We start from the raw sequence: 25,828 nt of genomic DNA, 5'->3' as shown, positions 1-25,828 counted from the left end.
TCATTCGGCGCTGTTGCCTAGTGTTTGCCCCAGCGGAGGGATGGCTTCAGCTCTGCCGAGGCTCGAGTGGCCCGCTCCCGCCGCTGGGCACACTAGGGCTCTGAGATGACGGCGGGTTGCTCTGTGCGATGTGACAGAGACTACATTTCCCACTGTCCCAGGGGCTCGCTGGGGGGAACCACAGATCCCAGCACGCAAGAGAGGCCCAGGGACTACAAATCCCAGAATTCCCTGCACCCCATTCCTCTGGAACTTAGACTCCAGTGTGCCGCTCAGTGTGCGCAAATTCCTAAACTCTCCTTCAGGTTTGGTGGTTTCTGAATCCGGAGACTTGAAACTGTGTGGGAAGACCCTCTTCACCCTCAAAAGAAGATGACAGCCCACAGAGAGGTAACTTCTGTTTACATGGAACTCAGAAATTTCCTGCAGATCATGGTAAGGCTGCTAACAAACAGAACCACTGATTAAACCATGAAAAGATAATGTATAACAAATTGACTCCTTTGAATCGTGGTTGTTGGTCTGGGGCGCCTTTTTCGTGTTTTGCCGGGGTTTCTGGTGTGCCCCCGTGTTGGACTGGGAGAGAGAACTGATTGTATATACTCAGAATATCAATACAGGAAGTGAATTTAGAGAATTTGCTCATCTAACCCCTGTTGTTGTACATGTGAGGAAACTGAGGCCCAGAGAGGCGAAGAGATTGTTCAGGGGATACAGCAACTTCGGGCAGAGTCAGAATTCGGCCCCAAGTCTCCTGAAACGCAGTCTGGGCTCTTTGCACCACACTAGGGTTGGAGGTATTTTTAGCAGCATGGCTTTGTGATTATTATTTTCCTTGGTCGTCTCTCCATCTAGGTTGAAACACCCAGAGGTTAGGTAAGCATTTATTTGGTGGATTTCCTGCAAGTAAAGGAGTGTGATGTTTATCTCAGTCTAGGTTGAACTTGGTGTTTTGACTTGTTCTTTGTTTGTTGCTCAAGGTGACGTTTAATGTGATTTCAAGAACTGGGTAAAATTGTATAAGCCAAGGTTTCCTTGGAGATCTACCTCTTTTCCTAGGCCTACCTTCCTTCCTCTTCCTGTCCCCCGTTCACCTTATCTGGGCACCCACCCAATTTTTCCTTCCATGTAATTCAACAAAAAGCTTTTTCAGCTTTTGTTATTTGTCCAGCTCTCTGTTGTAAAAGGTGAAAGGCATTGTCACTGCCACCAGGAAGATAGCCATGTAATTAGGGGAAAAAGGAGACTCCACTGAAATTCAAAATGGACTGTGATAAATAGCTTAAAAGAAAGGACATCAAAATGTTACAGAGGCTCTGATGGAGAGGTTTATTCCAACTGGCAAAACCTGATGGAGAAGATGGCATTTGAACTTGAAGGATAGGTAGGATTTTTTTTCTGTGTTAAAAATTTTATCTTAAAGTTTTTTGTTAATAAGGTAACAGCACATAAAGGCACAGTTTTTGCCTGTGTGTACACCTGTGTCCCCACCCCCAAATCAGGATACAAAACATCTCCAGCTCTTCTTGTACTCCTTGTCGATCAGTACTGCATCCTCCCATCCTGGTCAGCCACCATTCTGACTTTTATTACCATAGATCAGTTTTGTCTGTTTTTGAATTTCATTTAAATATAATCATACAGTATGTACAGCATGAATCTGGCTTTTTCTTTTATTAATATTTTTGTGAGATTCCTCCATATTGTAACAGGTAGCTTTTAAAAAAATTCTGAGTGGTATTCCATTGTATGTATATAGCACTATTTCTTCTATTGTTGATGGATGCTTAGGTTTTCAATGATCACTTTTTGGCTTTTTTTAAGAAAGTTGAAATGAGCATTCTTATGTGTTTCTTTTTGTGGGCTCATGCATTCATTTCTAGGAGAGGAACTGTTGGCTTGGATGGTGTTCATATGATCAGCAATAATAGATATTGCCAGTTTTCCAAGGTGTTTGTATCAATTTAGCCTTCACCAGCAACCTAAGAGAGTTCTAGCTCTTTTTTAAATTGGAATATAGTTGATATACTGTATTCTATTGGTTTCAGATATACAATATAGTGATTTAATAATCATATACATTACTAAATGGTCACCATGGTAAGTATAGTTACTCACTGACTCAAGATTCTTATCCTTGTCAGTACAGGGTGTGTCAGTCTTCTTAATTTTAGCCATTTTTGGCTAAATGTGGTATCTCATTATAGGTTTTATTTATGCTGTCTGTGGTATTGGGCACTCTTTCAAAGGTTTGTTGGCTATTTGAATGTCCTCTTTTGTGAGGTGCTTGTTTGTCTTTTGCCCACTTTTAAAACTGGGTTTTTTGTCTTTGTATTGATTTGTAGTTCTTTGTATCATCTGGATATGGAGTTCTTTGTATGATACATGCTTTGCACGTATCTTTTCGAAGTCTGTGGCTTGTGTTTTCACTCTCATACTGGTGTCTTGATAAATAGAAATTCTTAATTTTAATGTAGTGCAATACTTCAGTGCTTTTTTTTCATGTTTTTAGTATTCTTATTCTATTAATTTTATCTCCTTTAACGTATGTATAATTTATATATAATTTTAAATGAATGGGATAATGATATACATTTGTTTTGAAGAAATGGTATATATCAGTTTGGGAAAGAAATTGCAAAAAGATTAATGTTTGTATCATCGCTTCTTCTTGTTTCTGGTTTCCCAACTCAGGAGTAAACTCCTTCTCATTTTATACATTGTCTTTCAAACTATTTCATCTCCTGACCTGGAGTAAAGAGTCTATGAGCCCCCTCATCTCAATGTTGACCTGTCTATAAATCACAGAGCCCAAGGTGAGAATGAGAAGGAACCGCTTCCTGTGTTTCTCAGCACCAGGGTTATTAATGGTTCTTCAGCAGCTGTTCAGTATTTTCTTTTATGATTAGTGCTTTTTTTGCGTCGAGTTTAAGAAATCTTTGCCGACAGGGTTGCTAGGATTTTAACAGCCAAATATGAGGGAAGAGTATTACAAAAAAGAAGAGAGGGCAAGCTTAAGCATAGGCCCTGGTGTCAGAGAGGGAAGGTGTAAGTCCTCTCAGGCCTAGGAAGGCCTGAGATTTGGGCTGTAAAGAGGGTGGGATGAGACAAAGATGGAAGGGAAGGAGGAAGATCTACTGTAAAGGGCTTTAACTGAAGCCTTGGAGTCTAGACATTGTTCTGGAGGAAGTGGAGGCACTGCCAGGATATTTATGAACTCAAACAGAATTTAGTTGTCTTCCTTCTACCACCAAATTTGCCCCTTCTCTTCTGAAGCCTTATTCACTTAACATCACCTCAGAGAGCTCTGCCTTCCCCCGCCAGAATCCTGAGTGGTAACCTATTTCTCTATCCATGCATTCAACTGGTCACCAAATCTGATAGATTTTATAATCTAAATGTCTCCAGTCCTTTCTCTTTCATGCCCAATTGCCACTACCTTAGTTCATGATCTCATCTCTTTTCTGGACTGTATTAGTCATCTCAAGAGTTTCCCGTCCTCTACTTCCTTTCACATGCAATCCATCCCTAAAACAGCTAATGCGATCATTCTAAAGTGGTAATTGTTCATACCTTCCACAGCTTAAAAATCCTAAATAGCTCCCCAGTGCCCCTAAGGTAAAATAAAAACTCCTTAACATGGCTTACACCCTTTGTGATTTGCTTGCTCATTCTTCCAGGCTCAACTCAAACCTCATCTACTCCAAAAGCCTGCGTTAAATCACCTCTCCCCAGAACATTTGTTAGGAGAGCCTTATCTGGTACCCCTAGAGTGCCTGTGGCAATTGTCTGTCATAGCCAGACAGGCCTGGCTCTCCTAGGGTACTCTCTCAGGTGGGAACTTTGCTGTCTTTGGGTTTTTACTGGGTATAGTGGTTTCCAAGATCCTTGATGACCTGACTCTCTTCTGGTGCCCTAATTTCTCACCTATGGACCCTGGGTTCCAGCCACTCTCGGTTGCTTTTCTGAATCAGTATATGCTGCATAGTGCAAACCTCTGTGACTATGCCCATTGCACCCTTTTCTTCCCCTTTTTGCCTGGAAAATGCCTATTTTCTCTACCCCAACACATTATTTTCTGTGCTTCCAAAATATTGTCACCTCTCTCTAGCTTGTAATGCATTGAAGCTTTTTGAGGTCAAGAACCTTGTCTTATCTTTATACAACCTTCTAGAACATAATAGGTGCTAAACACATTTTTTGAATAAATAAATGGGTTGGTGCTAGGCTCCTTTGCATCTGTCTAGCTGATTTCTGCACTGAAATGTGCAAAAAGCAAATCGGGTATTTTCCTCATTTCAAGACTTGAAAGCCTGTGGTGCAGACTTTAAAAGAATCAGCTTAAATGTTCAGTTATGTAGCAATTCTTAGCCATCTTCCAGGGGAGGTAAGTACCAAATGCAACACACGAATGCCATTTTAATCACGGAACCATTGTTGGGTCAACTCATCTCTTGCTTATTTAAAAAAAAAAAATGTTTCTAAATAGAGGTCGAGAACATGGTCTTTAGCCTCACATAGTCTGGGTTCCAAAGCTGACTTTGCCACTTAGGCTTTAGGTTTTTAGGCTTAATTAACTCACCTGAAAAATGCGAGTGATATTACAAGCAATAGAGTTATTCTGAGAATTCAGTGAGTCGAAGTATAGCACCTGACACATGGGAAAATGCTTAATAAACGGTAGTTGTTAATGTATGTCTCGGTGGCCCCGGGTAGCTGCAGTCAACATAGGGAGCTCTTGAAGGCTAAAGCTCAGCCAAAGGAGTGGATTTCAGGCCAGGACGGTGATCGCGATGGTTTGGGCCCCAGTACTGCTTAGGCTGTGTTCCTTTCCTCAGGTTCCTTCCCACCCCTTTCCTGGGCTACAAGCCCTCTTCGGGCCGGGAAAGCCTCTTTCCCTGGCCGGGGCGTCTCTGGAGGCCTGAGGGGGCAAACTCAGCGGGGGGAACCTAGTGTGGGCGGAACTGGAGTGCTGCGGTGGGAGGCTTCCGGGGGAGCCGCAAGGGCAACGGGTCGGCGGAGGCAGAAAAACGTCGGACACCGGGCCGATCATGGACGCTTGACAACCTGCGGGCAGGCGCCGGGAGGCCGAGCCAGCGACCGAGAGAACAGAGAGGCGCCGAGGACAGGTAGGGGCCGGCGAGACAGCGGGGCCCCGCGCGCCAGTCTTGTCTGGGTCGCCAGGCTTAGCGCCAGCCGCCGAAAACACCCACGGCCACACCGTCCCGCCCCCGCCCCGGGCAGCGCGCCCCGCGGCCCTCTCCGGAGCACGCCGCCCGCCCAGAAGTCCACCCCAGCTTGTGAACCTCAGCGCCTGCACCGCGGCTGTTGTCGTTTGCCCACCCCCAAAGGCCGCCTCTGCTCCTCTGCCGTCCATCAAAATAGAGCCCCCCATGGCGGGAATTCATCTCCCCTGTGTCCCTAGCCGCCGCCTCGGCCCTCCCACTCCAGAAAAAAGCGACCATTGGCGCCTCCTTACCACTTTTCCTCCACGGGCTTTGCTCCTTAGGCTGAAATTTTTTTCAGGGACTGAAGTTTCAGTCCATATCTTTCTCCACATATCCACCCAGGTCCTCCCATTCAGTCTCTTCACACGTGTGAACTTGGAAGGGAGGTTCTCATTCCCCATCAGCTTCCCGCCGCCTGTCTCCCACCCTCTCCCCTTGCCTCTTTCCCCTTCCCTCCTCAACCTTTATTCCCTAGCACTTCACTTTTTCTGTTTCTGAAACCTTCTTAGGTAACCCTAAGTGAGGCGATAATGGTTGTTTTTCTCTAATACTTTGAAAGGGCTACCACACTTTGTGCCTGCTTTCGCGGGAAAACTTCGTTTTTCTTGCACCAAACTGTCCTTTGAATTGTTCTCTTCACTCCACCATATCTGTTTTCTTTCATTTTTCACACTGCATAATCTTATGCAGGGCTCCTGTAGAATAGGTATGCGGTGTGTGTGTTTACCTATACTCAATGTGTAATTATACTATTGAAATTGAGGGACCCTCCTGTCCCAGTGTCTTCAGGATGGCAATACAATATCTTCATTGTTTTCCCAAATCTTTTTATTGTTTTCTTGAGGTTTTGTACAAATTCTGAAGTCATGTTTGGTAAAATGCCACGTAATAGAGGGATTTTCCTCATGGATTTACACAACATGTATTTTCTTATTTTGAATATTTTCAAAATGATTTTCCCTCTTTTTCTGTGCATAAATGACTTCTTTGATTAAATTAGACATTTTGTTGGCTTTTCTTGTCCTTCTTTATTTGTATCTGGCTATAGGTGGGATTCTAATGACGTACTGGAAGATGTAACCGATTGCTTTTGCTTATATCTGCTGCCTCTGTGTGGGCAAGATTCTTTTTCTTAGAGTCTATAAATGAGGTGAATAGAAAACAGCTACTGAGAAATGTGTGTGTTTCTTTAGGTGCTGGTTAGGTTTAAGGGCTTAGAAAGTGCTGCCTTTGTGGGAGTGTCGTCAGATGGGGATGAAATGGCTTATACTGTGTTTTAAACCTCAGGAAAAGGACAGAATCCGTTTAACTCCAGGTTGAATCCTACCCACCTCATAAAGTGGTCATAGCATCTGGACTCAGGAGCTGTTTTTTCTTTTTTGAATACTTAAAACTTAAGTATACTGATGTCTGATCCAGCATTACATAACCATAGACTTTGGAGAAGGAAGAATGACTGAAACACTTTTCTTTTGGACAGATCTCAAGGTTGGAGAATGGCAGGTGAACAGAAACCTTCAAGTAACCTCCTGGAACAGTTTATTTTGCTAGCCAAAGGTACTAGTGGCTCAGCTCTCACTACTCTTATAAGCCAAGTCTTGGAGGCTCCTGGAGTGTATGTCTTTGGAGAACTGCTGGAGTTGGCCAATGTGCAGGAGGTAAGAGCAGTCTTCAAACAATTTATCTTGTTCTAAACGTTGTGATTCTCCAGGTTTCCAAGGAATTTCAGTGCTGAAGCATTGTGGACCTATGAAGTGACTTGTTGAGGAAGGGATGGGAATTCGTGGGCAGGGGAGAAAAAAGCAAGGATGATCTGGGCTCCTTCTAGTCAGTATTTTCATCAGAACTTGGGGCAAAATTGGGGTGAGTTGCTAATAATGTGAAATACAGGGGAAAAATCCAGTTGAACCTGATGAATTAGAAAAGCAGAGTAGAAGTATGGACTGATGTTTAACAGGGGTAGTTTCAGGCATTCTTAGGGACAGGAAAAAGCCTCTGGTGCAAATATAGATAAGATCAGACAGGTACATACTTAGCAGAAAAAGATTGCTATTGAACGTGAGATGGGCATGAATAAGGAATGGATTGGACAGTGTAAAAGGGCAATGTTGTGCTGAAGTAGATGTGTAAAAAAGATACATGAAAAGCTGGGACATAGTCTTTTTGCTTTGATTGTCTGTTATTAAAACTTTGGGTACTTAATTTTGGTTGTTGTGTCTTAAAAATGAAAAGATCTGGTGAAGAATGACCAGGTAGAAGTATGTGACACAACTTATATTTTTCAAACATTACTTCTCACTTTGAATTCTTGTATATTGATCGATTGATGTTTTTATATTGATTGATTGGAAAGTCTGGTGACATCTTTATTACTTTGGGGGTTGTCCTCAGCAGCTCATGATGAGGTGGTTATGCTTCCTTTTCACCATCAGAGCTTCTCTTTGGCTGCCGAGGATTGTGCCAGCTCTGTGGATGGACACCATGTGCAGCCCTGAGCAGTACTTGCTCTGGTGGATCATGGGTGTGCTGCTGCTGAGGGTGGTCTGGGTATCCCTGTTCATGTTGGTTCACACACATGGTAGGTGGCTGGCTTTTACTGGCTGGTTCTTCACTCATGACCACTAGGACACCTTTGTCATCGGCTGCTGGCTTCATGCCTACAGCCCTGTGGTGGATCAGTCCCTTGTAGCAGAAGGAGTTGTAAGCCTTCAGGTTATTGGACTTGCTGCTATACATCTATCTGCCTATTCCTCTTGATCAGGAAATAGGAGCAATTCCCCATGATCACCCATTGCAGATGTGTGGACACGTTATCATCTCTTCTCTCTGCAACAGCTGGAGACAGAAAGAGCCACTTTTATTTTTTAATTGTGAATTTTTATTTAATGTCAGACTTGCTTGCTAGACTGTGAGCTCTTTGAGGGTAAGGTCTGTTGTGCTCACCATTGTTTCCTTAGAGCTTAATATGTAGCCTGACACAGTGGGCTTTTAGTAAAAATTTAATTTACCGGAGATGGAAAAGGAATCCTGTGAAGAAAATTTAAGAAATTGGATTCATTTTTTTAAAAGAGACTTTCATTTTAGAGCAGTTTTAGATTCACAGCAAAATGGAGAAGAAGGCACAGAGATTTCCAGTAGTCCCCTTCCCCTCCTACATATGTAGCATTGCCCATTACCAACATCCCCGCTGGTGTGGAACCTCATTGCCCCATCATTTTCACCCAAAGACCATAGTTTACACTAGTGTTCGCTCTTGGTGTTGTACATTCAGTGGGTTTGGACAAATGTATAATACATATATCCACTATGTTTTTTTATTTTGGTATCGTTAATGTACAATTACATGAGCAACATTATGGTTACTAGACTCCCGCAATATCAAGTCCCCACATATACCCCATTACAGTCACTGTCCATCTGCGTGGTAAGATGCAATAGAATCACTATTTGTCTTTTCTGTGTTGTACTGCCTTCTCTGTGCCCACCCCCCTCCTCTACATTATGTGTGCTAATCGTAATGCCCCCTTTTCCCCCTTATCCCTCCCTTCCCACCCATCCTTGCCAGTCCCTTTCCCTTTGGTAACTGTTAGTCCAACATGTATCCACTATTATAGTATCATACAGGGTAGTTTATCTGCCCTAAAAATCCACTGTGTTCTACTTGTTCATCCTTCTCTCCCCTCAGATCCTTGGCAGTCACTGATCTTTTTCCTATTTTCATAATTTTGACTTTTCCAGAATGTCATGGAATCTTGCAATATGTAGCTTTTTCAGGTGCGTTTCTTTCATTTAGTAGTATGCCTTTAAATTTCCTCCATGTCTTTTCATGGCTTGATAGCTCATTGTTTTTCAGCAGAAGAGATGACCAGGGGGTAATACGTTCCTTCAGGTTCATGAAGAGCCTGAATGAATATGTGAAGTAGTTGTTTTATTGCTGTGGAAGATTGGCTAAGAGATGGATGAAAATTAAAGCCAGAAAGACCTTACTGATTTAGGCCAGTGTGAGAAGTTTTGGCATATCTGTTCTAGAGAAGATAGTCTTTTACAGCTAGTTTTGTAATTGTCTATCTGAAAAGTGGGGGCTAGATTGGGTGGTCTCTTCCACCTGTGATTCGGGGCTTCAGGAGGTTCTTGATGACCTGAGAGGGTAGACTGGGGTACTAGGATGCCAGGCTTCTCATTGGGGTGCTTAGCAAATCACCTTTATCTCCCCACAGCTTGTTTTTTTCTATACATGAGCTGGGAATAAGTTAGTCACCTTTTCTGTGATCTATTACAGATGTAGTTCTTGGAATCTTTTTAAACGATGGTTAAAATTCAGTAGTATTACTGTTGATGTCCACAGAATACCACTTGGCTCTTCCTGTTTAGACTTTACTGAGTTTGGAAAATTGGAAGAGTAACAGGTACATATTTGTGAGTAAAAGAAACACCCAGTTAAGGTAAATGACAGCAGAGCAGATCAGTGCTGGGCAGTACCTCTTTCCTTTTTCTTCTAGAGATGACTCTTTGCCATTAGCTAGTACTAGTGAGAAATAAGTAATTTCTGTGAAAATTTTTATTTGGGGCTGCCTGCTTTGGGAGTTTCCTGTCCTAGATGGGCTTTCATGACACCTTTTGCTGTGCTGATCTTTCCCAGTGTTCATGGTGTACAGTAGTCCTGAAACTTGGAACCAACGCTACACTCTATATTCAGTTTGGATTGGTAGTAACTCGTGCTGACTCTCTCAAGCTGGTGGGTGGACAGGGCTGCTCCAGTCTTTGTTTTAATGGTGAGGGAATCCTGAGAAAACCTGGACTGCTTTTAACTGCTTTGTGTATTTATGTATGTATGTATGTATGTATGTGTGTGTGTGTGTGTGTGTGTGTTTGATTGTGTGACAAAAGCAGTTACTTGGGCATGCTATATGGAGTATAAAACAAATATTTCGTAAGAGAGAAAAATTAAATTTGGGGCCTTAATAATCTTACTTATTTTTTCCAAAAGAGTCAAAGAATTGCACGGGACCAACTAATAAAACAGTACGGAACTGTGGCACATGATCTCTGCCCTCTGCTTGCACAGGCAGTGATTGGTAGACAGCCTGGCCTGTGAACTGTTTTTTTTCCCCTCTTCAGCTTGCCGAAGGAGCTAATGCTGCCTATTTGCGGTTGCTGAACCTGTTTGCCTATGGAACATACCCAGAATACATAGGTGAGTTGGTTAAGATCCTCCAAAAACTTCTTAATTATGTCGCTCTGTCTGGATGCGTTGCCTCTGTGAGGATCACCGAGGTCTGGGATATGAAGCGTGGAGTGGGAACGTCTTGACCTGCTGATTCCCACTTTACTGTGCTCTGTAGGTGACCTCGTGAGGGCTTTCCCTTCTCACCTTTTATTTCTCAGTGGGTCACATGGGGACTATGTTTATGCTTATTCACAAACACAGCCCTTATTTATTTCCAGGTGAGATTCTTGAGGACTGGTGTAGAACACTTGGAATGTTGTGAAATGTCAGAAGTATTTCAGTGTTTGAAATATTATCAAAGTAATATCACTATATTGAAGAAAACTTAGAAAACAGGAAAAAAGTTGCTCATAGTTGTCCCCCCATTAAACTCTTGTTAACATTTGGTGCTGGACTTTTCCCCCTTGTGCTTACTATTAATGTAGTTGTAATTATGTTATATATAAATTTTCTATCTTTTTTCACTTATTTCATAGGCATTTTTCCATTTTTAAAATCTTTGTAGTCATTTTTAATATTCCATAATTGAATACTCTATCATTTATTTAGCCCATTCTCTTTCATAGGTTGAGTTTTAAATTCAAATCTTAAATATCAGTAATGAGGTGCATGCATGTCCAAACATTACCTTCTACCCAAGCCATTTCTGCCTGGCTCCCTAGTTCATTTTAGTGGATGACGGAGGCCTGGCAGTTCATTTCGGTGCTATGACTCAGGGCATTCCCTGCCATATCCCGGACTTCTGTTGTACCAGCTTTCCCGCTGGTCACTTCTTACTCTGTGCTGTTTCAGACTGGACAATTTGCCACTTGCTAATTTTTCTGACCTTCACTTTGTTCCAGTGAGCATCAACTCTGTTCCCATCCTCACTAAAGAGAACATTCCAGACTCTGAACCAGACTGCCTGCATTGTGTTTTAGCTCCACTTCTACTAGTTGTGTGCCCTTTGGCAAATCAAATAAACTTCCATACTTCAGTCCCCTTGTCTGTAAAATAGTAATAATACAAGTTCACAATCCTTTACTTGCATTCCTTAGGCTAGATTTTTCACAATTTAGAAGAATTCTGGAGACTTTAAAAAGGTGATATGCATATACCTTTTTTTTTAATTGTTAATAGTAGTTTTATTAAAGTTAGAAAGAGTGCCTTTTAAAAAAAATTTAAAAGTTTCTTTGATATACAATCTTACGAAGTTTTCATATTAACAACATTGTGTTTTCAACATTCACACATATTATCAAGTCCTTACTGGCCCCCTATTGCAGTCACTGCCTGTCAGCTCAGTAAGATGCTATAGAGACATTACTTGTCTTCTCCGTGCTCTACTGCCTTCCCTGTGACCTACCTATATTGTGGTAAATACACATACCTTTTAAAATAACACCCTTGAGGAGTGTGGACAACGCCTATAGTCAAACACATTCATGTTTTACAGCAAAACAAATTAATATTCACAAGTAGGATAAAAAGCCTGCCTCAGTTCAGGTCAGGAATTGCCCCCAGATTGATTTGAGCACAATGCTATAGAAAAAAATCAAGTTGGATTCACCTTTTTGGAATCCATGTATGGATAAGGAATTGAAGACATCTGGAATCTATCTTGTGGGGTTGTTGTGAGGACTAACTGGATGTGTGTATGTACATGTGACCAGCTGCTGCTGTTGCTGTTACCATCATTGTTATCAATAAAATTTTGCTCATCCTTTAAGGCTCATCTTAAACCCCAAGTTTCTTTTCCTCTCCTATACCTCCCAATGTGATTGCGCTCACTTGCCCTCTCCCTTTCCCTACTCTGCCTGTACCCCTTTCTCCGTTTCCCCCTCTCTGTCTGTCGTCCTGTCTCCCTGTCTCCCTTTTCCCTTCTCTCCTTGTCTTCCTCTTCTCCTCCTAACCCTCTTGCTGTCTTCTGGTATGTGAACCTTTCTTCTGGTAGTTTCTGTCTTGAATTTGTAATTGTTAAAGCATCTGATTATAAGACTGAGGACAGGTCTAAGGCCATTGAGTTGCAAACTCTGGGCAATTGGTGCCCCTGGAGTTGTGTAGCACAGCAGCCCTGGCAAGGCCCATCTTATTTACCCTTGATTATCCTGAATCACTTAAGATCATGCTTTGCACATATCAGATGCCCAGTGAAGATATGTTGAACTTAATTGAATGTCACAAAGAGCAAAAATAGTATTCCGTTAAAATACTTGTCATACCATTTTGGGCATTCACGCCTGGCTTTTCAGGAAACTCAGCTTGTGTGTAGAGACTGAGGCTTTTCTTTGGTATCCCATGGTCATCCAAAGAAGACAGGAGGTGTTTGTGGAATATTTGTCTAATGAGTAAGTGCAGAGTCAGGACAGTGATTCAGTAGTAAATTTGGTGTGGGGAGTTGGTGAGCTTGTTTCATAAAGAAATCCTAACTGTGCTTTTTGTCTTGATTTTTGTGGTGGGTGGGATGGAGCAGCCAACAAGGAGAGCCTGCCAGAACTGAGCACAGTCCAGCAGAACAAGCTGAAGCACCTTACCATCGTGAGCTTGGCGTCCAGAATGAAGGTACAGCCCCAAACCTCTCCTGTCTTCCTCCCCACCCGAAGGTAGGGGTCTCATTGGCATCAGCATGGGAACTGCCAGCACATAGTATTACATCATAAATGCATACAATTTGCTTGGCAAAGGACAAAAGCGAAAAAGATAACAAAATAATGTAGATAACTACTCATCATTCCATACAGCATAAGTATGCCCAGGAGTGAGTATGAATCAGCAGGTCTCAGTTCTGGCCGCCGTGGTGCCTCCCATGGCGGGAGCGTTTTGCCATGCTGCTTGAAGATGCGTATTTTTCAAACAGCAAGGTATCTCAAGGCGAGTTAACCACTACATCTGTTGCTCAGTGCAACAGTGAACTGTGCCAATGCTGGAGGAAACACTTGCTGTGTTGGGCATAATGAGAGGTAGATGTTTAATCTGCTGCCTTCCTCTGGGGATTTTCAAGGCTAATTATACTAAGCAGAATTTTTGCCATATATGCTAACTTTAGACCCTAACCTTCTGCGAGAGACCACTCCACCATATCTTTGAGTTTTCTGCCCCACTTGATTTGGAAGAAGCGTCTCAGCCAGCTTCTCAAAACCATTAACAAAGAATATTCAGATTTGATTAATTTATAGTTAATTTTGGCATTCTGCCCAATCCTAGCCTAATTGTCAAAGTTTTTGTAGGGCTGTGCCTTTGAAAAAAAGTTTGCTTTTTTGCATTTCTCATCTTTGATTGAGCTTGTAGAAATGTGTATTTATTCTTGGATTGTCATTTCAGTTGATGAAATCCATTTACCTGTTCTAATCACAAACTTCTGATTCTCAGCCTGACATTTCAGGTGGGAGGCCTATTATGTTAGGAAATGAAAATCTGGCTTTTTTTTTTTGTCCTGATCATGGATTTCTCAAGTGTGGCAAAGAATAGGAGTAACTTTACCCCTCATTTCTGCAACCTGTCATTAAAGCCCATCTACCACCCCTGGATTTCTTTGGTCACAGAAAACCCCTCTAGGTATGTTTTCTATTACTCTCTTCTCCATGTGCATCTTCATCCTCTATTTCTGCAGATTTGGTTGCTGTGTTAATTTCTGAGCTAATAGTGATGTGTCAGAGGGTTTGCAGAAATCTTGACATTTAGATATCCAGTTGTTTTGGGTAAATGCAAAATGTTGGTACAGCACAATAAAGGCTATTGTTGGGGAATTGATACTGGTTGCAAGATTCTGAGAAAGATACAAACTCCAGGAAGATCTCTGAGCTGGCAGTACCCACTGGCCACCTGTAGGTGGGTATGTTAGCCTGTAAGTTTTTCTGCTTGCGCTCTGCTGGGCAAACAGTCAATACTCCTTTCCAGTATCTGAGATTGTTTGGAGTTTTGTGATGATGTGGAATTTTATGCAAAGTCTGCAAGCTTCCAAAAGGTGGCAAAATGACATACACTGAGTATTTCTTTATCCTGTGGGAAGAGTCACTAGGATCTCTAGGAGTATGCTTCACAGTCTAAATGCTTAAGGCTGGGCAAAACCAGGAGGCAGAGCATCTCTAGGAAAATGCACTCCTACGTGCTGTGGGTCACGGCTCATTTATCCAGCTCTTGTTGCAACAGATGTTAGTAATCACCACTTGACTGCATTTCCCAAAGCCTGAGGCAGCTGTTGGTATCTCGATAATACCTGCATTTTCTTTAATGTTTGCCACTGTTTGTTGTGAATATGACGTGGCCCTTTCTACAGTGTATCCCCTACTCCGTGCTGCTGAAGGACTTGGAAATGCGGAATCTCCGGGAATTAGAAGACCTCATCATTGAGGCTGTCTACACTGACATCATCCAGGGCAAGCTGGACCAGCGCAACCAGCTTCTGGAAGTGGATTTCTGCATTGGCCGTGACATCCGAAAGAAGGATATCAGTAATATTGTCAAGACCTTGCATGAATGGTGAGGCTGGAAGGTGGCCGGGTCCCTCTCTTTAGGGAGGGGGATATCTAGCATGCCCTTTGTGCCTCTGCTTGGGAACTGTGGTCTCCAGGTATCAGCTGGGGCTGCCTGGGAGCTGGGGCTGGAGAGTGGGGCTGCTTTTGTGACTACCACTGTGTAGCAACAGGAGTCATTTCAGGCCTCATAGTGCCTTGATTGTGACATAGTTTCTGTCCTAGTGCAGCTGGGGCTATTTAGCAGCAGGCTGTAAAATGCCCTGGGTTGGCAGGTGGGGTCTCTGAAGCCTGGCTGTTTGACACTGATCCTGTGCTTTGCGACTCAGCCTCAGAGTCTGACCAAGCTCACGAAGGTAGTGTTGGTAAGATCTTTGGATAAAAGAACATTCGTTCATGGTCAGTAACCTTGGGCTACTGTTTGTAAAACATTATGAGGGATACTGAAGACAAGGATTACTTTTAAGTTGGAACACAGACTCACACAGAATATTTGATGACCATGTTCTGGTATATAAAAGTAAGTGGGACATTTGCATGTACTCTGTATTTTAGTGGAGTTTGATGTTTGCAAGAGCTGTTTCACATTCTTTCAGGATTGGTTATGAATTACTTAAATGATTTGGGGCCTTTCTTACAGCACTAAACTATGTTTTCTACCTTTATCTTGCATCTGCCTGCCACTTCAGCATTTTATTAAAAATAAAAATAATAATAATAATAGGAGAAATGTGGGATCAACATATAAATCAAGTACAAAAATCAAACGAATATTCATATTTGACCTGATTGTTTATAGGTCATATTGCATGATCAAAACCGAAAGTTTCTGTGATGACTGCCCTTGTACTGTTCACCATGTAAGAATTTATTCGCTATGTAAGAATTCGTTCACCATATAAGAACTTGTTCGATATGCTTCAGAAGATTGGAGACTGACGAGAATTAGGCTTGAGATGGATTAATGATTGTACATTGAGCGTTGACCCCCCTATACTGAATTTTATTGTTGTTAACAACCATTTGATCAATAAATATGAGAGATGCCCTCTCAAAAAAAAAAAAAAAAAATGATTTGGGGCTTATAAAGCCAAATGGGCTTAGTCAGAGAAGAGGTTTTAGCAGAATTTTGAAGGAGGGCCAGGGTGAGAGTATAATTGAAGGTGAGGAGAGCATGTGCCCAGGCGGGCATGTGGCATGTTGGAGGACTTGAAACAGCAGGCAAGCTTTGTACAGAGGGGTAGGCAAATTGTTTTCTTTAAAAGAGACTGGATCTCTGGCTTATCCCTAAGAGGAGTATATCCAGGGATTTAACAGCCCAGTTTTGACACCCAGGGGTCCACAAAACCCTGAATTTCCCTTCCCTCAGCCACTGTTGGACCCCAAGGCATGACTATCCACCCCTTACCCTAACTTCTGTCCCAAGTGTGGCCCCAAACACCTTCCCTTTACAACTCAGACACAAGCAGGCTCTTTCAAAAGATATAAAGCTGTTAAATCAGAATAAACATAGAAAATAACCACTAATGTTAAGTGGTCTGCCATACAAAATCTAGGTTTCCAATCCTACTGAAGTTGGCTGTCTTACTCCCTTTTTGAGATGGCTGACACAATTTTCACAGCTATTGTCTACCTGTATTCAGAGGTGCCATCCTAACCCCCATCCCAGATGTTTACTGGTATAAATTCTTAAAACTTGTGTTTGGGCATTGGAGTTAGAGTTAAAACAGAATTGGTTTGGAGCAATACCACAAATATGGCAAAATGCTCACAACTATTGACTGTGAACTGGAGGGTATGTGGGCATTCATTGTATTATTTTTCACCTTTATTTTTAGGTTTTAAAATTTTCAAAATAAGTGGGAAAATGAAATAATGAGGGGAATGGCAGTTAAGTAACAAACTCTCAGAAAAGGGGTGATCTTCAACATAGGATGCTTTAAAAATTTTTTTTCTGTTGCCAAAAGTGATTCATCTAGTGCCACCTGTAGTCTTTCCTAATTCCTTTAGTCACATATTTTGTAAAACTTTCCCAGTACGAAGTTTGGAAATTAAAGCTGTATTCTAAGAAACCCACCACATCCTCCATGTTTGTTTCCAAATGCCCTATGTTTTATATTCAGAAACGCCTTTTTGGAAAGAGTGAAGGGATAGGAGCCTTGGCATGCGGGGTGTTGTAAGTCCCTGTCAGGAGTTTGGGAGGGAGATTTCTGAGGCTGGAGGAGAGCTCCCAGGCCTTTCTGCAGCTCAGGGCTGGTTATCTCCTCCATAGGTGTGATGGCTGCGAAGCAGTTCTGCTAGGCATCGAGCAGCAAGTTCTGCGAGCCAACCAGTACAAGGAGAACCACAGCCGAACTCAGCAGCAGGTAGAGGCAGAGGTAAGGAAGGGCAAGTTTGTGCCCTGCTCCAGGGTCTCCCCAGTTGTGCCCTACCTTTTGAGTCTTGGTGTAGGTGAAACAAGTAGTCACCACAGTCACCAGCAAACAGGCACCGGACTAGATGCTGGGGTAGGACTGGTGTGGCGTGGTCCCTGCCGTCAGGGGTGCGGCAGAGGTCCCTCTGTCTCCTTTCTGATTCATGGTCGCCAGCGAGTGTGCAGGCTTGGAGAACAGAACGTAATTCCTTAGTGCACATGCCCTGTGTAGCTGTAGAGCAAAATAAATGAGTTTAAAGATGTGTGGGAGGATGGTGGTTCCCAGGCAGGGTGGAGGGAGGTGAGCAGCTGGGCAGGGACACCTGGGCTTCAAGACCTTGGTCCTGCTGTACCTTAAGCTGTGAGGTGGGAGCACAGTGTTCATTCTATTCTTCTCTGAGTTACATATATTTTATAAACTTTAAAATACATGATATACTTCATCCTAAAAAAGCAAGGGATGGACCCAAAGGCCACGGAGTGGTGTGGCACAGACACCTCAAAAAAAAAAAGCAAGGGAAAAAATTCAGTGAATGATATGCAAGTAGAGATAAAAGTGTCTGTAATTTCAGTGACACCTGGTTGTTCAGGACACTTTTAGCCTCTAGGAGAGACAGAGGCTCCAGGCTTTGAGTTAATGGGCATTTGTTTGTGTGCCTGTAGTCTGGACATCTGGAGAGCAACATTAGATTTTATTTGGAGCCCTTCAGATAAAAATTTTATCATTGTACGTCTTTTTCTAGTGTGATTGAGCTTGAGATGTTAATGGTATTTAATGAGTTTTATAAAGCAGGTGTTTGAGACTGGCAGAATGAGGCCCAGAGTTTCAGCTAAAGAATGTAAGAAATAAATAGATGAGCTTTTCAAAGGGGGATTTGTGAAATTTGAAGATTTCCTTTACTCTGTTATATGTACTCCTTGAAAATAAAACCCATGTCTTGTCTTTGTAAGACCAGCTCCTTGTCCCATGCCTAAGGCCTAGTAGGTGCTCAGGTGTTGCTTATAGGATTTCTGGCGCACCCTGTGTGATGCTGAGCTGCTGAACTCTGCTTTTCATGAGCTGAAGTGAATTTATTTCAGATACACACACGTGCCCCTATGTACATATGTGTACATAGCTACTCTGTGATGTTCAATCCATTGTTAATTTTTAACCTTCTAGCCATACGAGTGTGAGTTACCTTTAATTTAGCATTTGGCAAAGGTAAATACAATTAGGAAAGTAAACCTGCTGCTTTTCTAATAAGCTGTGTAATCCACCTCTGAATATTGTGGCCTCTTCTCTGACCTGGGATTGATGTGTGAGCAAAGTAGGAAGGGCTAACCACTCTTTTCCTCTTCTTCGAGTCTTCCCCGTAAATCATACTCTGGAAACAAATGAGGTTTGGAGATGAAATGCACCCCTGAACCCCACCCCAGGGTAGCCTGTGTGAAACAAACCATCTTTAACCTGGTTGATATCTTGAGAGGAACCTAGTCACTGTCAGCTGCCCCATTGTGTCTGGACTGTTGCTAATTGTGTGATAGTTGGTGGGCTTGGACTGTGGTTACTGGCAAAGATGTGTGGTACCAGTTTTAGAATTTTGAATGGTTCAAGTTTATTCCTGTGACAAATGGCATCTGATGAAAGAAGGCACTGACTAATATTGAGACATTACCAGCACTTAGGCAACAGTGTGGGCTCTTTAAATTATAGTTATGGAGAAAAACAGAGCCAGCACCCGTGGGTTTGTTATCAGTGGTCTGCTGTTAGAAAACAGCTCTTCAGTTACCCCTGCTGGCAGAGCCTGATGCTACCAGGTGCCGTGGTCCACCAGGTGGCAGTAAATACTTAAGTTGGGAGAAAAAGTTGAGGAAAAGAACAGGGCCACCTTCACCCCAATTAAACAATCTACTGACTTAACAATCTTCTAGAAAATCTGGCACAGACCAGTTTCAGAAAGAAAGAGAGCATGGGTAAAGCCCAGAGCCTTGTCAGTTTTTCCACGCAGTAAATGCATGATCTGGCTGCTAAGTATAGGATGTTGATTGTCCCCAGCTTAAGGCACATAGAAAGTACTCATGACATATTTGTTGCCTTGAAAAGAAAACAAACCTGCCAGGTTAACAAAGGTGTAATTCTGTCATATTCTGCTTGTATTTATTCTCCTGTTACCCTTGATCAAGCTTTTTAAAACCATTTTCTCAACTGAGTTTTTTTCTTTATTTTTCCTTAAATTAGACTGTTCTCAGAGGAAAAAACTTGCTGTTATTATAAGGTTCCCCTAAACCTTATAGTAGCAGCTTTATTTTGTTGAGTATCAGCTTCCAGAGCCTTCCTGTTAATGAAGTCAGTCCCACCAAACTGCCAAAGAGTAGTCTCTCCTTTAGCCTTTTTCAGAAATAACACATTAGTTACTTAAAATTCCAGCATACCTGGGGAAGGTAGAACTGTAACTTTATGAGCTGTTCATGATCTCTGAGCAAGTGCTCTGGAGGGGAGGTAATGATTAAGTCCAGGTATCACAGAGCACCTCCTCATTTATATTTGACTCAGGAGTATATTTTTATCTCCTTTGTGAGCTCTGTGTTAAAATGCTAATAGCCCCGTAGGCTTGAGCAAGACATCTGTAATAGAACCCAGTGTGAGGGCCACCTCACTCCACCATCCAGGCCAAGGCTTTGTTCAGAGCCTCATTTCTTAGGCTAAGAACAAGAAGTTCTCTTTGTCCTCTGTGGGGTGTAGAGGGCTTATATTTGTCAGTAGCCTTACTGGAAGCTATGCTTGAACACCTGAAACACAAAGGAGCCACAGCAGTGTTCTTGGCCGTCCACGTCGGAGTGAGAGGTTCTGCCAGGCGGGGACAGGTTGAGGGGAGGCAGGGCAGGTGTATGGAAGAGGTGCCCCGCTCTCCAGGTAGGGTCAGAGGAGGGTTGCTGAGTCTGGAATGCCAGGGTGGCTGCAAGGGAGGCACGGGGGCAGAAGTGAAGTGACTGCTTCTGAGAGGACGCAGCGGGGGAGTGTGGCTCCAGTGCAGGCCTTGTGTGTGACATGGAGGAGAAAGGAAGAGACAGGATTTTGAGTGGTGTTTCAGAATGGAGAAAGAACCAGGTTTACCCATGGGATAGGTATTGTTTCTTTTACTGAGGTGCCACAGTCACTGAGCACCTAAAATCATAGCTTCTTGGGAGGGTAGTTACTATAAGGAAAACAGCTTAAGGAGGTAAATAGGCATTTGAATGAAGGGGGGAGGAGGGTGTTGGCCTCTGTGTATTTGGCCAAAAATCTTTGACAGTATCTTGAATCAAAGGCTTTTAAATAGACTTGAGTCACCATGAGTTGGGGAAGCTGCATTCCTATGGTGGGGAGTGATGGTATAGACAGGAAGGATGCTATAGACAGAAGGTACAAGCAGCCCTTCTGTGCATGGAGGAGAGTGGTAAGCAGGCTTCCTTGGGAACTGGGATAGAGTGATTTCATGTTATTACAAAGGATCTGAAACTGGAAGTGCTGAACTTTGGGGAAAATAAAGAAGCGTATGTACAGCAAAAGAGTTGGGGTCAATTGAGCTGATTGTCAGTTGAGAGGCTGACTCGAGAATGTTGCCTTGGTTGGGGGAGGGGAGTATGTGGGATGAATGTGCCACAGGGCAGAGTCTGCTCCCCTGGCTAGCAGGTCAGGAGCTGGCCTCTCAGCTCAGTCATGGATACTATACTTGGACTCCAAAGCTAGCCCACGTCACCTGAGGCCACCATATAAAGAGAAATGCCAGCTAATTTCTGCCAGGCTTGTAATGACTTATCTACAGAAATCCAGGTGCAAGTGACTGAAAATGGAACCATTATTTGAGAATTGATTACTTTTTCCTTATCATGTAGGGATTATTAGACTGTCACTAAATTTAAGATATATTAAATGAAAGAATACTGAAAACACTGTAGTACAAGCTGATTGTTTAATAAAAATTATTGTACAAAGAACTAGAGGAAATAAGGTTAAGTGATATTTGTCAGCCAAGATGAAATTAAGGAAATTATACTTTTTTGTTTTGTTTATTTGTAATAAAGCTGTTTTGCTCAGTGGGAAAGGTAATCATTTGCCTGGAAAGATACCACTTTTGAAAATACAGGCCTTGTAATGAAAGCTTGTTAGTTTTCTAATGTTTTATTTAAATGAGGTTTTGTCAGCTTTTGGGAAAACCTTCAAACAAATTCCCTCAAGCAACCTCCCAGATATTGAAAATATGAGGCATGAATCTTGGTTTTTCCTTTTCCTACTATATATTTTAAGTTGCAGGATCTTTCAGCATGTTTGAAGTCAAAGATAACTGACTCGCAAAGAAATAAACTTAAGTGATCCTGTGACCTCTTATTCAGATTTCAATTAATTTTCCTCGTATTACTTAGAAAGCATATCAAACTGGACAAGCCTTGGAATGCTATTTTATAAAGCAGTGATAACTGATAACACATTTCTTAATCCTCTTCCATGGCCATCAAAATTTGCCTCAAAGTAAAACAAACTAAAATAACTCTTTTATAAGAAAAAAAATGGCAAACCATCCACTTGCTCCAGATTCTTCACTCACTATCTCACCAAGTAATTCTTCTGAACAAGAGATACCAAAGCAGGTGGGGTGCCTGAGGTCCGAGGCAGCAGGGCTTGGTCGGGCAGGACAGGGATGATTCCAGACTTCACTTAGGCTGCCCTACATATTCATAGGCCCAGCCCATGCTTTTCTGTTGACACCCCTTTCAGAAAGGTTGTGGTGTTGATTGAGGTGACAGTAGTTTGGGGCATGGCTCTTCTTGTAGCTCAAAACAACAGAAACCAAAATAAAAAATGACCTATAGTCTAGTTGACGTTCATTCTGTGGATGATAGATCTCCAGGAACCTAATTTCTGTCCACAGTGTTGTTTCATCTCTGCATTTAAACTTTCTCTTACTCAAGCTCCAGATGTTCTATTAAGAACCTTTGACCCTTCTAACTCCCTTCTTGCTCTGTAGAAAACCAAACCTGCATCCCCGAGGACATGGAAGCCATCAAACTGGGGGAGCACCTTTATTGTCATCAACAAACATAGATGTTAGTCTGCACCAACCTTCTTTCTTCTTCTGACGCCTTTTTTTAAAAAAGCTAATATTTCCTCTTCTTCCTCTCCTCCTCTTTTTCTTCCTGTCATCTAGCTGAAGGTCAAAGGCACAGGGGTCCATTAGAACTGGGGGACTGTATATGTAAATGGGCGTGGGTGTCGTAGTGGGTAGAAGCACAAGTTGGTACAGTCGCTTTGTAAAGCAGTATGGCAGTAGTTACTCAGATGTGAATTGTGCAAACCCTTTGGTCTGGAAAGCTCACCTCTAGGAATATGTCAACAGATGTTCACAAAAAGTATGCAAAGGTAAACATAGAATGCTGTAGCTGGGAGCACTTCATGCAAGTGAAAACAAACGGGGAGCTAATTGAAGAATGGTGCAACGCCCAGCATGGTACACAGGTGTTGGTGAGGATGTGCGTTCTGACATGGAGAAATGTTCACGAGTTGCTTAAGTGTTTTGAGGCTCTCTCTTTTGTTAAGTGAGGAATGGTGTGCTGAAAACAGTGTGATTGCATTTTGCCAGTTATTTTACTCCGTTCTCATCATTTATCACTTAGTTGGCTGAAGTTCATTCTCTTTATTCGTGAAGGGCTCATGGAGCTGGATTTCTGAAGTTCTTGTGACATTTTTGTAATTTCATACATGAACCACCGTTAGCTGAGTATAGCATCCTTATAAACTGTATTTGTATGGTATTCCTGTGTGTGCTCTTCAGTACTGTGGTACCTATTCCCGTGCATGTGCTCGTGTCTTCTGTACTGTAGCAGCTGTTCCCATGCATGTGCTCGTCAGCCCTATAATACCTATTCCTGTGTGTGTCCTCTTCTGTACTATAGAACCTGTCCTTGTATGGCATATTGCAGATATAGGAGCTATTTCTTTTTCTAATGCAATTTCGACTAGTGTTTTCTTCACCTGATGTGTTGTGCCTCTTTGCCAAATGGTCCATTTCTCTTGGCTTATTCCATCTTTTCAACCAAGAAAACATTAATTCCATTGTTTTGCTTGACTCATTTCCTCATATAGTCCATGAGTAGCCCCTGCTTGTTTCTTCTCATCCGGGTTTCTGAAGATAATCTCAGATTTTCTTGCAGAGGTTTCTGCTGGCCTTTCCCTATGTGGCCCTCATTAGAGTGAGAGTAAGTTTTGGTGAGTGTCTCGTGCTTACAGCTGAGCAACCAATTCTGTATCTCCCTCCAGGTTACCAACATCAAGAAGACACTCAAAGCCACCGCATCCTCCTCAGCTCAGGAAATGGAGCAACAGTTAGCTGAACGCGAGTGTCCCCCTCATGCTGAGCAGAGGCAGCCCACCAAGAAGATGTCCAAAGTGAAAGGTCTGGTCTCCAGCCGCCACTAGGGCTGGCTGGGGCAGCTGGCACTCACCAGGCCTGCCTGGGTCAGGTGGGGAGGCGACACCAAGGGCCTGTTTCCTCCCCTCTCTACCTTCAGTGAGTTCCAGACCTGCCCACCCCCTCACCAGCGCCTCCACCCTGCTGGTACTGTTCCAGAAGAACCGTTAACTCCTTGGCCTCACCCACTCCCTCCTTCCCCAGTTGTTCCTTCAGACTCAGGGGCTCCACTGATGCCATCCCAGCAGGGTCAGACACTGCCCAGCTTCCCGCGAGGAGGTTCTTGTCTCTGTTTAAGGGCTTGTCTCCCTCCTAGGTTTTCTTTTGCTCCCTGTCATTTTGTGAGGCTGGTCATAAGCTGGAGGCAGCTTTACCTGGCCTGCAGGGATGACTGCGAAGGAAGCTCCTCTCTGAGTGAGGGTGGGGAGCATGCCTTCTCCAGCCCTAGGTTCTGCAGTACCCACAATGGTACGGGCACTCTCTAGCCAGGTATCAGAATGCTTCATTTTCCCTCCCCTGCCTTACCTCTGTTGGCAGCGTCTGATCAGAGCATGGAGGGATGTGATGCTGGGCTATGTTTACTAAACCTGCGGGTTTTCAGCCTCTTAGGCCCAGCTCCCATCTCTCATTAGTTGAGAGTGCTGGGTTGACTAACCTCCGGTACCTGAGCACCAGTCCGGGGCGCTGTGGGTCTGCTGGGTGGCAGAAGTTTCTTCCGGCTTGGTGTTCTTGTTGGCCGCGCTTCGAGCTGCCTCTGACCGCTCAGACTGGTTTTCGGTGTGAAGGTCCCAGCTGCCCACTGGGGCTGTCTGCCAACATCTGCTCTCCTAAGATCTTTAATTCCTCCCGGCTGCCTCCACAGTGGGGATGGTGGTGCTGAAGCCGCTCTGTCTGGAAAGGACCTGTTGCTGCTTCTATGTCTCTCTTTCCACCCCTCCTTGGCTGGTGACCCAGAGCCGCCCGATGATGGCGTTCTCCTGGCAAGAGAAAAGGACCTGACTAGCCTTCCCGAATTTGAACAGTTTCAGGTTATATTTTAATTTTTTTTTTTGTACAGGTTCTGATTCTAATACATTTCAACGTGCTTTTTCCCCCCTCGTGTTGATATTTGTTACAGAAAAATCACTGGGGAGTTTTCACCTGGTTGAAGGGTGGCATGTGTGTATGTGTGCGTGTGGTGGGGTGTTTTCTTAAAGGGGAGGTGGAGGTCCTCGGCTGACACTAGAAAGTTCATTGAGAGACAAAGCACATTTTACAACAAAAAATAAAAGCATAGAGTTAATGTATGAGACTGGAGTGCGGGCTTGCATAGCTGCTGGATCTTTAGGGGTTGGTATTTGGGTGATTCAGAGAAAATGTGAAGCTGTTTCAGTACTATGGTTACAAAATAGATTTCTTCTTTTTCCAAAATGTCCAGCAGCTGCCTGCCATTGATTAAACGTCAACAAAGTATTCTCGTTGCCCTTTTCCACTGGTCCATGTGCCCGCATAACACTATGCCCAACTGTAGAGTTTAAGTCCCAAAGTATGTTTCATGAGACTTGACAGATGCTCTGTGGAAAAGGGGTTCTGTTGTTAAATAAATTTGGCGCACCCTGCATCCTGTATCCTCATTGGAAATTCATTACTGAGATCTCAGAGAAGGCCTGGATGAAGGAGCCTGTTCCCACACTCATTTCACACCAAAGCCTTTTTGGTAACAGCCAGTGAAATACATGTGGGGGAAATTTTTGGAAACATTGTATTTCTCAAAAACAACTCCTAGCCTTATAGGTTTTTCCACATATTTTTTCTAGACCCAAAACAGGTACTCACGCTGGTGGAAAGTGCTCTTTCATCCTTGTCTTTCCCACTTGTGAGTGGGCTAGGAAGTGTGGTTTGACTTGTATGAAATGTGGGACCATTTGTTTGACAGCTTCTTGGCTCTGAGGAGTTTTAGGTTTATCTCCCAGTGGTTCTGCTTCCTTAAAAATAGTAATGACGATAAATAACACATTGGTAAAGTACACTACGAAGTGTCTTCATGCGCAGTAAGCCATTGAATCCCTCCCACCAAACAGTCTTCTGAGATTGGTAAGGGT

General features: G+C 43.1%; 1 protein-coding gene across 4 annotated transcripts; it reads left to right on the top strand.

Moving 5' to 3' along the window:
* The first annotated feature begins 74 nt into the window (after window positions 1-74).
* Window positions 75-25,345, top strand: COPS7B (COP9 signalosome subunit 7B). Of its 4 annotated transcripts, none has more exons than XM_073217992.1 (7): window positions 75-390; window positions 6,709-6,886; window positions 10,347-10,422; window positions 12,908-12,996; window positions 14,711-14,913; window positions 17,179-17,284; window positions 23,597-25,345. In XM_073217992.1, the coding sequence occupies exons 2-7, from the start codon at window positions 6,725-6,727 to the stop codon at window positions 23,753-23,755; spliced, it is 795 nt and encodes a 264-aa protein (XP_073074093.1). In that variant the 5' UTR covers window positions 75-390; window positions 6,709-6,724; the 3' UTR covers window positions 23,756-25,345. The 4 variants fall into 4 exon arrangements, with proteins under 4 accessions (XP_073074093.1, XP_073074092.1, XP_073074091.1 ...); XM_073217991.1 differs by having other exon boundaries at window positions 76-435; XM_073217990.1 differs by lacking the exon at window positions 75-390 and adding an exon at window positions 4,983-5,129.
* The last annotated feature ends 483 nt before the right edge of the window (window positions 25,346-25,828 follow it).

The sequence above is a fragment of the Manis javanica genome, chromosome 12 (assembly GCF_040802235.1).
Source record: "Manis javanica isolate MJ-LG chromosome 12, MJ_LKY, whole genome shotgun sequence".
Classification (NCBI taxonomy): Eukaryota; Metazoa; Chordata; class Mammalia; order Pholidota; family Manidae; genus Manis; species Manis javanica.
The sequence above is the reverse complement of the archived record's forward strand: the minus strand, read 5'-3'. Positions and strand labels throughout refer to the sequence as shown.